The sequence below is a fragment of the Asparagus officinalis genome, chromosome 10, assembly GCF_001876935.1.
Source record: "Asparagus officinalis chromosome 10, Aspof.V1, whole genome shotgun sequence".
Classification (NCBI taxonomy): domain Eukaryota; kingdom Viridiplantae; phylum Streptophyta; class Magnoliopsida; order Asparagales; family Asparagaceae; genus Asparagus; species Asparagus officinalis.
Window position 1 is genome coordinate 41,102,139 of NC_033803.1, and position 14,484 is coordinate 41,116,622.

General features: G+C 45.8%; 1 protein-coding gene across 1 annotated transcript in view; it reads right to left on the bottom strand.

Moving 5' to 3' along the window:
• Positions 294-14,484, bottom strand: part of LOC109826667 — a 21,658-nt gene continuing 7,467 nt past the window's right edge. The window contains exons 2-3 of the mRNA XM_020393687.1: positions 2,917-3,147; positions 294-354 (exon numbers count right to left, since the gene is read on the bottom strand). Coding sequence (XP_020249276.1) covers positions 294-354; positions 2,917-3,147 — 292 coding nt within the window. The remainder of the gene's footprint in view (positions 355-2,916; positions 3,148-14,484) is intronic.

Here is a 14,484-nt window from a genome sequence, read left to right on the forward strand (position 1 = left end):
AGAGATTAGATATGAATCTCCAGATGTAAGCCAATCTGCCTTGCAAACCTCTGAGTTCTTTGAGATTCTTCGGAGGCGGCATGTCTTGGATAGAACGAAGTTTCTCTGGATCAAGAGAAATTCCCTTGGATGTAACTATAAATCCCAGGAATTTTCCGCTTGACACTCTAAGGAATGATTTTGTCAGGTTCATCTTCAGCTAATGTGCTCGCATGATGTCGAACATTGTCTTCAGGTGTGTAAGATGATCACTCTTGTGTTAGCTTTTCACTGCTATGTCGTCAACATAGCATTCAATCCTTTTTCATAAGTGTTCGTAAAGGATTACGTATAGTGCTCGTTGATAAGTGGCACCTGTATGTTTCAATCCAAATGGCATCACTATGTAGCAATACACCCCCAGTGGAGTTCTAAAAGCAGTATGCTTTTCATCTTTAGGATACATCTTGATCTGATTGTATCTGGAGAACCCATCCATGAAAGACATCCTCTCATATCCATAAGTGTTGTCAATCATGACATTCGTGATGGGAAGTGGAAACTCGTCTTTTTAGCATGCTGCATTGAGTTCACGAAAGTTAATACATATCCGGACCTTACCCTTTTTTTTTGGGCACAAGAACAATATTGGCTACCCAATCAGGGTGTTGTACCTCCCTGATAATGCCTGAGTTTATAAGCTTTTTGACTTTCGACTCAATTGCTTCCATGATCTCTGGGCGAAACCGACGTTATTATTGTTTAACGGGTTTTGTGTCTGGATCAAAGTTGAGATGACGCATGGCTATCTTCGGATCGAGGCCAGGCATATCTTCATAATTCCAAGCAAATACATCTATATACTCTCGAATAAGAGATACAAGATCTTCTTTCTTAGGTGGAGATAGGCTTTCACTTATGAAGATTGGTTTAGGGTCGGATTCATCTCCCATGTTAACCTGAATTACTTTATCTTCAGTAGGTGGCTCACGCTGCTCGAAGTGCATATCCTACAAAATATTAAGACGCTTGATCCAAGGGTCACTAGTTAACTTGATCAACTCTTTGTCACCCCCTGCATCTTCATCTGGGTGACTAGTTGAAACCATGTTCACGGTCAAACTTTTAAAGAAAGGTTCGGCACTGACATCGGATTCCCATGATGATGTCCCAGATGAATGGTCTTAACACAGACAATCATCGGTTTTATTTTCTAAAAGGGAAGGGGTCGTGACATTACCCATACCTCTTCCAGTCTTTTGATAGTAATCAGGAGGTTTACCTTTGGGGGTGAGAGACATCCGAATCGGTGTTCGTCTTCCTTTCCTGAAATTTAACCCCTTTCTCTCTTTAAAGTTGTAACCCATTCGTTTCATCAAGTAGATGGAATTGGGTTCGTGGTAATGGAGTTGAGGAATCCCGTCATCTTCTTCCGAACTTCCTCATTTGAGTAATTCAGGTTTAACTTTTCCAAAATAGATAGGCTTGTGCCCTTTCCTTTTGTACGAGACTTTGAAGAAAGCCTTCTGGGCATCTTCTACTTCTTCATCTGGAGTGAAGGGTGACTTAATCGGCAATGTTTGATGCCTTTGCACATAATGTGTGCTATGGGTTGGTACATGTATCAGTATCATTCTCTACTTGTTCATTTTTTGAGGACACATTAGATACGTACACCAAAATGAAATCTTCATTAATGCACCACTCGCCCTCGCTCGGTACATTATTATTACTCTCAACCTAACCCATTACATTGAAGTTCAACTCCCACGGATAATCTTCTTCAGGATCTGGCTTGATGTCGGCTTCGTGGCCACTGTCAGCATCTTTTCAGCTTTCTCCTGAGATTCCAAGTAGAAAACAAAATCTGTATGGAAGTTTTCTACCCCTCTGAAAGAACGCTTCTCCGCAATCAGGGTTCGAACTTCCTCTTCATCATTAGCATACTTCATGACCTGATGTAAGGTAGATGGGATAATGTGGTTTGCATGAATCCATGGCCGCCCCAACAATAAATTGTTGGACGTGTCCGCATCTATAATGTAATAAGTCACCTCGGACTTGAGATCTGCTATTTGACACCTTAGCTTGATCTTCCCTAGGGGTCAAGTACTATTGGCGTTTAAACCAAAGATAGTGGTCTAGGTGGTGTTCAACCGATGCATGGGAATCCTTAAGACCTACATGACCCTGTAAGGCATGATCCTAAGTGCTGAGCACAGGTCAACTTGGACATGGCTGATTTCTGAGGACCCAATGTATCCTGTGTAGTACAAAGGTCTATCATGCTTGTGCTTGACCTGCATGTCTTCTTGAGTAAATGATATGTAGGGTAAACTTCTTATTGCTTGTAGACACTATATACAAGAGTGGCCTTCAGAAGCTTCAGGAATCAGAGTAATCTGCGTGATAAAGCTTTCCGCATTTGTTAAAGCTTCAATTAGAGCTTCCTTGGTGGTTTTAGACAATCACAGGAGCTCGTACAGGGTAATCCTAGCCGGTATGTTGGCCAACTGTGCCATGACATTGAATCGGAAGGGAGTGCTTGATTCTCCGGGTTCATGGAAAAGGTTTTTATTATACCGAGTTTCTTTATGCTTCCCTTTGTCGGCTAACTTATGAGGGACAGAACCCCCAGTATCTTGGGGCTATTCTTCTGTTTCTTAAGCATGTTGATTATAGTTCCTTAGATAAACTTTTCCTGACCGAGTGCCAGGGTTGCCTCCTTGGTCTGCTGTAAGAACAATCCTCTCTTCTTCTAAGTTCGTGAGATGCTTGAGTTGATCACCATTCTCATTAATGGAGGGGCTAATCATATTGGATGACTTAGCCTTACCTCTTTTCTTTTTGGACGAGGTGTTCGTCCACTGTTGGTCTTTAATCAAATCGGGATGAATCCACATAATCTCTCCACTCGAAGTGGTGAGAGGTGACAACCCTTTATCTTTCTGACCAAGCCGGTCAGTATTTTTCCTGTGCATTTCCTCTTTAGGGATGGGAACAACACCATCTACAGCTGCTTCCAAAGGGAAATCGCTGAACTGGACCGTTATCAAATTGGTGGATATGCTCTTCTGCTCGGGCTTCAACGTAAGCACATTGACATTCACTAGGTTTTGCAGAATATCCTTGAAGACATAGCATTTTCTAGTAGGATGTCCTAAGAACCTGTGATAACGACAGTAATTAGGGTCATCCACTTTTCCTGCCTCATTCAGTTTCTTGATTTTGGGAAGTTACAGCTTGTTGTTCTTCCGAAGTAATTGAAACAAAGTGTTCACATGCTCCTCTTTAAACGAGTACTGCTTGGGGTGCTCTTTGTTGATTTAGTGCTTTGTCTTGCTTAGCAGGTGATGCCCGCGTATCGACATTGGCAGCCAAAGCCTCCTTTCCCTTGGACCGTGGAGCATTGTTGTGGCTGCGTTGTTATTGTGGCTTTGGTTGGGTAGCTTCTTCAGCCTTAATCCGAACGACGATTTCTTCGGCCTGTTCTCCTTACGAAACCAATCGTCTCCAAGAGCGACACTCCGCTACCCCTATTTGAGCAAGGAGTAGTGTCTACAAGTTACGCCTGCAAGTTTTGACCAAAGTAGATTGGGTCAGACGTGATGGGCATCTCAATGCCATGCTGCGAAATCTTTCAACATAATCCTTGATGGACTCTCCCTTCCGCTGCTTGGTGGCAAGAAGGTTTGGGATGGATACTTCTGTATCACCCTCGAAAAACCTGGTTAAGAAAAACCTTTCTAGTCTACCCATTTTCGAATAGACCCAGCAGGTAATTTCAAAAACCACTCGAAGGCAACTCCCTTAAGAGTACCAATGAATAGGTGAGTTAGAATGGTGTCGTTTGCTACCACATCTCCGGTCTGCAACTTGAAGTAGTAGATGTGTTGATTTGGCGATCTTTTACCGTCAAAAGGTTGTAGGGTTGGGGCCTTAAATTTCGGTGGATAGGGAGCTGTGTCCCATTCGGCAGGATAAGGGCGTACTACTCCTTCTTTTTGAAGCTCGCTTCTGTTAGCAATTGCGTTGAGGCGAGCCTCTAGTTCATCCACCTTAGATGATTGAGGACTCTACTCTTTATCGGCTTCTTTCTTGTTTTTGGAGGAAGACTCTAGGTTGTGAGTCTCATGATCAGAACTCTCGTGTGCTCGCTGTTTTCCCTTTGAATTATCCTCCGGGAAGATTCAGGTTTTTGGTCTTTCTCAGCAAGGAGCTGGACCAGCATCTCATTCATCTGGGCAAGCGTTTCTTACTGTGCCTGGATCATAACGTGATGTTTGTTAATTGTTTTTGCCAAGTCTGTTCGCGGGAAAAATCGTTGTTTTCTTCATCATTGATTCCATTGCAAATTCTTGTAATAGTTTATCGATTACAAAGATCCGGTCTTTTTTTTAGATCCGGTTACAACAAAAATCAAATAACACAAGAAATAAAGAAAATTACAACTTTCTCCTTTCGTATCGAACGAATCGCAAGATCCTGTTTTACGGTCTCTTGCTTTGTGTGGGTTCTTTGCCTGCGCCGGGGTTTATCCGTGGACCACCACGAGATCTAGATCTGATCAGATCTAAGCAGTACAACGGGTATTATTCCACAAAGGAAATAATAGCCGGGGAGGATTGATTCACCAAGGAAACAATCGTCCAAATCTCGGGATCTAAGACCAAGCTTAGATCCGGAGTACGTCTGCGTAGATCTGAGATCCGGTCCTCTCAAACACCTGCCTTTTTTGGCGTTGACGATCGCTGAGCACCAGATCTGGAAGAGTGAGTCCCCGAAGTCCCAAAGCTCCAATCTTTTTTAAGTTTCGAGTCTTGAATCCGGCAGAGCTTCGCCTCCAAAATTTCCAACCCTTGAACAAATGAACCAAGTGGCCTATTTATAGGCACCCTTTACTGTGCCCGCGCACGGAACAGTGTCGGCCACCTCTGGGTGGCCAGCACTGGGCCGAGCCACCCCAGGGTGGTTCGGCCTTGGCCGAGCCACCCTGGGGTGGCTCGGCTTTGGCCGAGCCACCATTGTGGCTCGGATGGCCGATGCCACCCAAGCTGGCCGGTGAATCGTGCCTCGATGATTGGTTCCGAGCCTCCTTTCGGTGTTCGCATCGCGATCAGTCCGTCAATCGGTTCACAGTTTATCGTTTACCTGAGCCTTTACTGTTAGATCTGGACTCTGATGTTCCGGATCCTGATTTCGCAGTAAATCCGCCTATTTCGATTCGAGTCCGAAAATCCATCTTATATCGTCAGTTATTCATCGATCACTCTTGTTTGGATATTCGTTTGACTCCCCGAACCGTTGCTTGATCCACACGGACAGAGCATCCATTGCTTGCGTGCGATTCGTCGATCTCGTCGCCTCGTTGGTTTGTCGGTTTGTGCCGAACTGTGCTAAAGGACCTATAAGCAATTTTATATGCCTACAGATACCCCCTCCAAAGTATTTCAGTCTCGTTCTTTTATAAAAGAGCCTGGAATACTTTGGATATGATTGTCCCAACCTTCAGTCGGTGTAACGGGACCTTGGAATGGCTTCTGTTCTTGATTCCTTCAATTCTCCAGGCTATTCGGTGCTTTGTCGAACGTCCGTAAGAGTTCCGGTACTGCATTTATTGTCTGACCGCTGTCGGAATTTTAAACTTGAAGTCGATTCCTGATTTGCTAATCTTTAGCTGACCATCGATTGTTGGCGTAAGAAGCAGTTTATACTCGTATACTTTTCGGAGTATTAAGAAGCAGTTTATACTCGTATACTTTTCGGAGTATTAAGAAGCAGTTTATACTCGTATACTTTTCGGAGTATTTAAGAAGCAGTTTATACTCGTATACTTTTCGGAGTATTAAGAAGCAGTTTATACTCGTATACTTTTCGGAGTATTGATTCTTTCATCGCAACGCATTGATTGGCGTTGACCTAGGGTTACGCTTTGACCGGCGTTGACCTTAGGGTTTTAAACGTCGTACGCTGACTTTTTGATCGCCACGTGTTGAATAGCGTTGATCTAGGGTTACGCGTTGACCGGCGTTGACCCTAGGGTTTCGAATGTCATACGTTGACTTTTGATCGCAACGCGTTGACTAGCGTTGACCTAGGGTTACGCGTTGACCGGCGTTGACCCTAAGGTTTCGAATGTCGTACATTGACTTTTGATCGCAACGCGTTGACTGGCGTTGACCTAAGGTTACGCGTTGACCGGCGTTGACCCTAGGGTTTCGTATGTCGTACGTTGACTTTTTATCGCAACGCGTTGACTGGCGTTGACCTAAGGTTACGCGTTGACCGGCATTGACCCTAGGGTTTCGAATGTCGTACGTTGACTTTTTGATCGCAACGCGTTGACTGGCGTTGACCTAGGGTTACGCGTTTGACCGACGTTGACCCTAGGGTTTCGAATGTCGTAGGATGCTCAAGTCACGAGACTAACTAATGAAGCTGATGCGTCAGTGACTCTCGCATTTATAGGATTTTTGGCAAACCCGCAGCCCTCAACGGGTTTGATGAGCCTTTACCGACTACCGTTTGAATCGGGCTAGCATGCGGATTGTTTAAATCCGTTCCGCATGTGACGTTGTGCTAAGAGAGTTAACGCTCTTAGTGCTACGATATTGAATACGTAGACTTCGTCTTTCTCACGGGAATAGACTACCCGGCGATGCGTGTTAGGCGTTGACTTTAGGATTTTGGGTTTGATGAGCCTTTACCGACTACCGTTTGAGTCGGGCTAGCATGCGGATTGTCTAAATCCGTTCCACATGTAACGTTGTGCTAAGGAATGAAACCCCTTAGACTTGATGCTACGACTTCGAATACGTAGACTTCGCCATTGTTACGGGAATAAGCTACCCGGCAACACGTGTTAGGTGTTGACTTTATCCCTACTTAGGCTTCGGGATAAAATACCCCAGAGAATTGAACTCTGGTGTCTTTTTCTTCGGAGAAAGACTAAACCGGCGGCGCGTGTTAGGCGTCGGCATATCCTTTCTTAGGATTCAGGATGAAATTCCCCATGCGTGTAAGGCATGGATTTTGGTGTTATTAATAACAACCTGCCACAATGTTGAATATGCGGACGGGTATTCTTTTTAACGGTTAAGAACTAACCGGCAGCGCGGGTTAAGCGCAGACTTATCCTTGCTTAGGTTTCAGGACAGGATACCCCAGAATCGAACTCTGGTGTCTTTTTCTACGGAAAAAGACTAAACCGGTGACGCGTGTTAGGCGCAGACTTATCCCTGCTTAGGATTCGGGATAAACTTCCTAGGATGAATCCTAGATTGATAAATTCTTGGAAAAGGTTGGTGACTTAGGTTTCAGGACAGGATACCCCAGAATCGAACTCTGGTGTCTTTTTCTACGGAAAAAGACTAAACCGGTGACGCGTGTTAGGCGTCGGCATATCCCTTCTTAGGATTCAGGATGAAATTCCCCATGCGTGTAAGGCATGGATTTTGGTGTTATTAATAACAACCTGCCGCAATGTTGAATATGCGGACGAGTGTTCTTTTTAACGGTTAGGAACTAACCGGCAGCGCGGGTTAAGCGCAGACTTATCCTTGCTTAGGTTTCAGGAGAGGATACCCCAGAATCGAACTCTGGTGTCTTTTTCTACGGAAAAAGACTAAACCGGCAGCGCGTGTTAGGCGCAGACTTATCCCTGCTTAGGATTCGGGATAAACTTCCTAGACTGGAATTCTAGTGTCTTCTTCAATCGGTGAAAGACTAAACCGGCAACGCGTGTTAGGCGTTGACTTATCCCTGCTTAGGATTCGGGATAAACTTCCCTGTACCCGTGAGGCACAGATTTTGGGAGTTGAATAAGATGGTGTCTTCTCTTGGGGCAAAGACGAACCCGAAATGGGAGAGGAAGAATTTTATATTCTATCTCCCGATGTTGAAAAGAAGAATTTTGTATTCTATCTTCAGCTGGAAAGGAAACTCGAGGTGGGATCTCCACCCCCAGAATCCGGAAGGGTGAAACCAAGAGTGGAATCTCCACTCTGAGAATCGAAAAGATTCGGATAACCCTAACTGTCGGAAGGTTTGATTACTGAACTAAAGATGAATTTCTCGTTTATCGAGAGTGAATTATGGTTTTGACCCTAACTGTAGGAAGGTTTGGCCAAACAGGAGTTTGAGGTGACCCTAACTGTAGGAAGGTTTGATCACTCGATTTGAAAGTGGACCTCTCGTTCATTGGAGGAATCGAGAGGGGATTTTGACTGTGGTCCTAACTGTAAGAAGGTTTGACCAATTGGGAGGTTTGAGACGATCCTAACTGTAAGAAGGTTTGATCGTTCGATTTGTGGACCTCTCATTCATTGGGGGAATCGAGAGGTCTCGTCGCCTCGTTGGTTCGTCGGTTTGTGCCGAGCTGTGCTAAGGGACCTATAAGCAATTTTATATGCCTACAGATACCCCCTCCAAAGTATTTCAGTCTCGTTCTTTTATAGAAGAGTCTGGAATACTTTGGATATGATTGTCCCCACCTTCAGTCGGTGTAACGGGACCTTGGAATGGCTTCTGTTCTTGATTCCTTCAATCCTTCAGGCTATTCGGTGCTTTGTCGAATGTCTGTAAGGGTTCTGGTGCTGCATTTATTGTCTGACCGTTTGTCGGAATTTTGAACTTTGAAGTCGATTCCTGATTTTCAATCTTTAGCTCGTATAACTAACCATCGATTGCTGGCGTTGAGTCTTTATTTGTGACGCGTTGTCCGGCGCAGTGTTGTTGAGTTATTCTTAAGAATATTTTTAGAAAAATATTCTCCAGAAACTTCTCAACAAAAATAGGGAATAGTTTATACTCGTATACCTTATTGGAGTAATAAGAAGCAGTTTATACTCGTATACTTTTCGGAGTAGTAAGAAGCAGTTTATACTCGTATACTTTTCGGAGTATTGATTCTTTCATTGCAACGCATTGATAGGCGTTGACCTAGGGTTACGCGTTGTCCGGCGTTGACCTAGGGTTTTGAACGTCGTACGTTGATTTTTTGATCGCAACGCATTGACTGGCGTTGACCTAGGGTTACGCGTTGTCCGGCGTTGACCTTAGGGTTTTGGACGTCGTACGTTGACTGTTTGATTGCAACGCGTTGACTGGCGTTGACCTAGGGTTATGCGTTGTCCGGCGTTAACCTTAGGGTTTTGAATGTCGCTGGATGCTCAAGTCACGAGACCAACTAATGAAGCTGATGCGTCAGTGACTCTCGTATTTATAGGATTTTTGGCAAATCCCCAGCCATCAACGGGTTTGATGCGCCTTTACCGACTACCGTTTGAGTCGGGCTAGCATGCGGATTGTTTTAAGTCCGTTCCGCATGTGACGTTATGCTAAAAGAGTTAACTCTTTTAGTGCTACGATATTGAATACGTAGACTTCGTCTTTCTCCTGTGAAAAGACTAAACAGCAACGTGTATCAGACGTTGACTTAGGATTTTTGGCAAATCCTCAGCCCTCAACGGATTTGTCATGCTTTTACCGATTACCGTTTGAATCGGGCTTACATGCGGATTGTCTTAAGTCCGTTCCGCATGTGACGTTGTGCTAAAGGAATGAACTCCCTTAGACTTGATGCTACGACTTCGAATACGTAGACTTCGTCTTTCTCACGGGAATAGACTACCCGGCGACGCGTGTTAGGCGTTGACTTTAGGATTTTTGGCTAACCCCAAGCCTTTAACGGATTTGATTAGCCTTTACCGACTACCGTTTGAGTCGGGCTAGCATGCGGATTGACGAAATCCGTTCCGCATGTAACGTTGTGCTAAGAGAGTGAATTCTCTTAGACTTTGTGCTATGATGTTGAATACATAGGCTTTACCATTGTTATGGGAATAGGCTACCCAGCAACGTGTATTAGACGTTGACTTATCCCTACTTAGGCTTCGGGATAAAAATACCCCAGACTGGTATTCTGGTGTCTTTTTCAATCGGTAAAAGACTAAACCGGCGACGCGTGTTAGGCGTCGGCATATCCTTTCTTAGGATTCAGGATGAAATTCCCCATGCGTGTAAGGCATGGATTTTGGTGTTATTAATAACAACCTGCCACAATGTTGAATATGTGGACGGATGTTCTTTTCAACGGTTAAGAACTAACCGGCAGCGCGGGTTAGGCGCAGACTTATCCTTGCTTAGGTTTCAGGATAGAATACCCCAGAATCGAACTCTGGTGTCTTTTTGTGCGGAAAAAGACTAAACCGGCAGCGCGTGTTAGGCGCAGACTTATCCCTGCTTAGGATTCGGGATAAACTTCCTAGTACCTGTGAGGCACAAATTTTGGGATTTGAAAAAGGTGGTGTCTTCTCTTGGGGCAAAGACGAACCCGAAATGGGAGAGGAAGAATTTTATATTCTATCTCCCGACAATGAAGAAGAAGAATTTTATATTCCATCTTCAACTGGAAAGGAGACTCGAGGTGGGATCTCCACCTCCAGAATCCGGAAAGGTGAAACTGAGAGTGGGATCTCCACTCCGAGAATCGAAAAGATTCGGATAACCCTAACTGTCGGAAGGTTTGATTACCGAACTAAAGATGAATTTCTCGTTTATCGAGAGTGAATTGCGGTTTTGGTCCTAACTGTAGGAAGGTTTGACCAAGCAGGAGTTTGAGATGACCCTAACTGTAGGAAGGTTTGATCACTCGATTTGAAAGTGGACCTCTCGTTCATTGGAGGAATCGAGAGGGGATTTTGACTGTGGTCCTAACTGTAAGAAGGTTTGACCAAGTGGGTGTTTTGAGACAATCCTAACTGTAGGAAGGTTTGATCGCTCAATTTGTGGACCTCTCGTTCATTGGGGGAATCGAGAGGGGATTTTGACTGTGGTCCTAACTGTAAGAAGGTTTGACCAAGTGGGTGTTTTGAGACAATCCTAACTGTAGGAAGGTTTGATCGCTCAATTTGTGGACCTCTCGTTCATTGGGGGAATCGAGAGGGGATTTTGACTGTGGTCCTAACTGTAAGAAGGTTTGACCAATTGGGAACTTTACGTCCAGACTCTAACAGAGAGAGTGTTGAGTGCACAGACACGGTGAGAATTTGAATGGGAGTTCTTATTCATTACATTGCTGTGGTTTTGGGAACTTCCCGTTACATAAATCGTCCACCCCCAGTTTCCTCTGCGGAACTGGTTCGGACATTATTATCAGTTACCTAACCGGGTTATCCTTAAGAATATTAGCTTAATATTCTCCAGGAACTTCCCGTCAAAAGTGGGGAAACAGTTTAGACTCATATACCTATTGGAGTATCAGGGAGTAGTTTATACTCGTATACTCTTTGGAGTTTTGAGAAACAGTTTATACTCGTATACTCTTTGGAGTTTTGCCGTTCTCAATTGGCTTACCTTAGCGTTATGACGCCGGCTTCAACCAAGGTCTGAATGCTATTCTTGAGAGTAAAGCAATCCTTGGTGGGATGAACAACCCTCCTGTGGTATGCACAGTACTTTGGGTCCATAGTGTTGTCAGCTTCCTCCTGATTTGTGGCAAAGCAATCCTTGGTGGGATGAACGACCCTCCTGTGGTATGCACAGTACTTTGGGTCCGTAGTGTTGTCAGCTTCCTCCTGATTTGTGATAGGTGGTAGCTTGATCTTGTTACCTTCAAGGAGGGATTCGAAGATGGCTGGAACGTCTTCGTCCTTGAAAGAGTACTCTTTTTGGAGTCTCGGACCCGAAGTCTTTTGCTGCCTTCGAGATTGCTGTTGCGACGCTTGATTAGCACCACCAGCAGCTGCAGGTGCCTTGCCCTTATTACGAGAGGCGAAGTTTGAGTTCAGCGGGTTATCCGTCGGTTGGTTCCTTTCGGCCTTTTTCCTTCTAAGGAATCGCTCAGCCTGCTCCCCTCGAACCTTCAGATCCTTCCAAGTGTCAGACGGTGCTGTCCCCATTGCTTCCAATACGTCTAAGGACAGATTATTATGGCAGGTCTGGAGAATGAATTCCTCGGTGATCGGGTCCCGGCAATTCATCGATTTGTTCCGGAACCTTTTGACGAAGGTGTCGACTAACTCCCCGTCCTTCTGCTTCTCATCGAGCAATGATCCGATAGATATCTCGGTGTCGTCGTCGAAGAAGTTAGTGAGGAATTTTGTCTCCATGTCGTCCCAGCTATTTACGCTTCCTGGCTTGAGGTGGCGGTACCAATCGAAGGCGGCTCCGCGAAGAGTGCCGACGAATGACCGCACCATCAGAGGTTTATTGCCGGAAGTAATACCCAGGTGCGATTTGAAATAAATCAAATGCTGAGTGGGGGAACCCTTCCCATCGAACGGTGTGAAGTTGATTAGATTGAACTTCGCCGGATATGGGATCGATTCCCACTCTCTTGGGTATGGACAGGGAATGCCTGTTTTCTTCGTCTCTTGAGCGGAGATCAATGTGTTGATTTTGCTCTCGAGGTTTTTGATCTTCAAGTCTTCACTTGTATCTTCGTTGGCATCCTCGTCACCACCCCCTGCATTAACGGGAGGGTTATTGGCATTGTGAGCTTCATCCCTATCCGTGTGCTCCTCTTCCTGAACAACCTGGTTACGGTGGCTTGGTTCACCTCGCTGGTTCGTCAGTGCCTGAATTTGTTGCTCATGCATCTCTCTCATAGTCTGCATGGCCATCTGCATCTCGAACCTAAAGCTTTCCTGTTGTTTGGCTATGGCATCTTCGAGCATCTTGGCCACTTGTTCCGCGCTTATCATCAGTGACTCGCGGGGTTCCCCCTCACTGGACACTGTATTATCTGATGCGACTGTGGAGCAGGTATCCGATTCTTCACCTTCTGAAGGTACTCGAACCCTACCATAAGTTCCTCGTACGATTGCTCCAGACTGCAGACGGGTTAACTCGCGGGGTTCCCCCTCACTGGACACTGTATTATCTGATGCGACTGTGGAGCAGGTATCCGATTCTTCACCTTCTGAAGGTACTCGAACCCTACCATAAGTTCCTCGTACGATTGCTCCAGACTGCAGACGGGTTAGGCGCCTGGATGCTTTTAGAATCGACTCGAAATCATCCCGTGCCGATGTCCCCTTGCTGGTCATATTGGTGGTGACCCTCGGAAATTCTCCGTCTTCAACCATCCTTCTTCTTCGTTGGGAACGCCTAGGCCTTGGTTTTGGCGTCTCCGCACTAAGTCTCTCGAAAACTGAAACTCTTTCGGGGACTGCCTTAATGCAGTTGCATTCAGACAATACCGCCCGAATGAGTTTGGAACAGGGGCATTGATTTTTCTATTCTCGGGGACTCCTCTTCCTTGTTCTATTCGTACTCCCAGCACGATAGTACAACTCGTCATTTTGACAGTCGGAGTAACCTATCGTGTGCGGGCACGACTTCTCAGGTATAACACTATCACTATCAGATGATAATGTTTCCATCTGAGGTTGGATTGCTTTCTTTGGGTTTTTAAAAGTTACACACCTCGAAACGTGCCTTTGTGGGCGCGAGTCTTCAGCGTGCTCTTGGACTTCGATGCGTAAGTTGGTGAGCGCAGCTGCCTTGAGTTCTTTGTTATACTGGAGGTGACGGCGACCCCCAGCATGTTGAGTCGTTCTGGGCTTCTTCATCGGGCCCAAACGCTCGTGAACTAGAGCTTTGCCTCTCTCGTCGGGAATTGGACCGAGGCGCTCCAAGACTAACTTTCTCCTTCGGGAGGATTCTGCATGATCTCCCGGAGTAGCTATGGGAATTCTCAGCGACTTAGCTTGGTTCGCCGGAGGTTGAATTTTGGTTGGAGGCTGCAAAGGTTGCTCCTTAGCCTGAATTGCCGCTTCAGACTTTGGCCTCCAAACTTTGCGAGTTGGTGGCGGCTTCTTGGCTACCTCTTTCTGCAGCTTTCTACGGGCTTCTTCAGCTTGAGCCCGTGCCTGCGCTGATAGTGCGCGGCGTTTACGAATGCGCTCCTCCAGCGTCGATCGGTTCCGTTTGACACGGACCCATTCCATTGTTGGCGGATTGGAGGAACCACCATTCGTTGATTGTTGAGGCTGCATGCCCTTTGCGAATCGTTTCACAAGGCGTTGACGTTGCCTTTGGCGGGCTCTCTTCGAGAGAGTCACCACGCCCTCTATGGCAGAAGAGTTGGTCAGAGCAGATCTGACCTGGTTGGAAACTAGAGGAATCTCACCCGTAGATCTGACCTGGTTGGAAACTGGAGGAATCTCACCCGATGCGACTTTGGCATCAAACGAGGCGAGATCTTCGTTGGTGGCTTCGACTTCTTCATACCAACGAACCTTTCTCCTGGAGGAGAACTTGGACTTCTTGGACTTGCGGGGGGAGGTTGATCCAGACGAGGACAAGTATTCCTCGAACTTAGTTTGGTCGAACTCGTACTCAACCTCCTCCACGACCGGAATTGAAATCCGCATCTGCGACGCATCGATCTCGTCAGCGAGATCGTCGGCTCCCACTGGGGTCGCCAGATTGTTCGCGGTGAAAATCGTTGTTTTCTTCATTGATTCCATTGCTATCTTGAATAACAGTTTTTCGGTTACA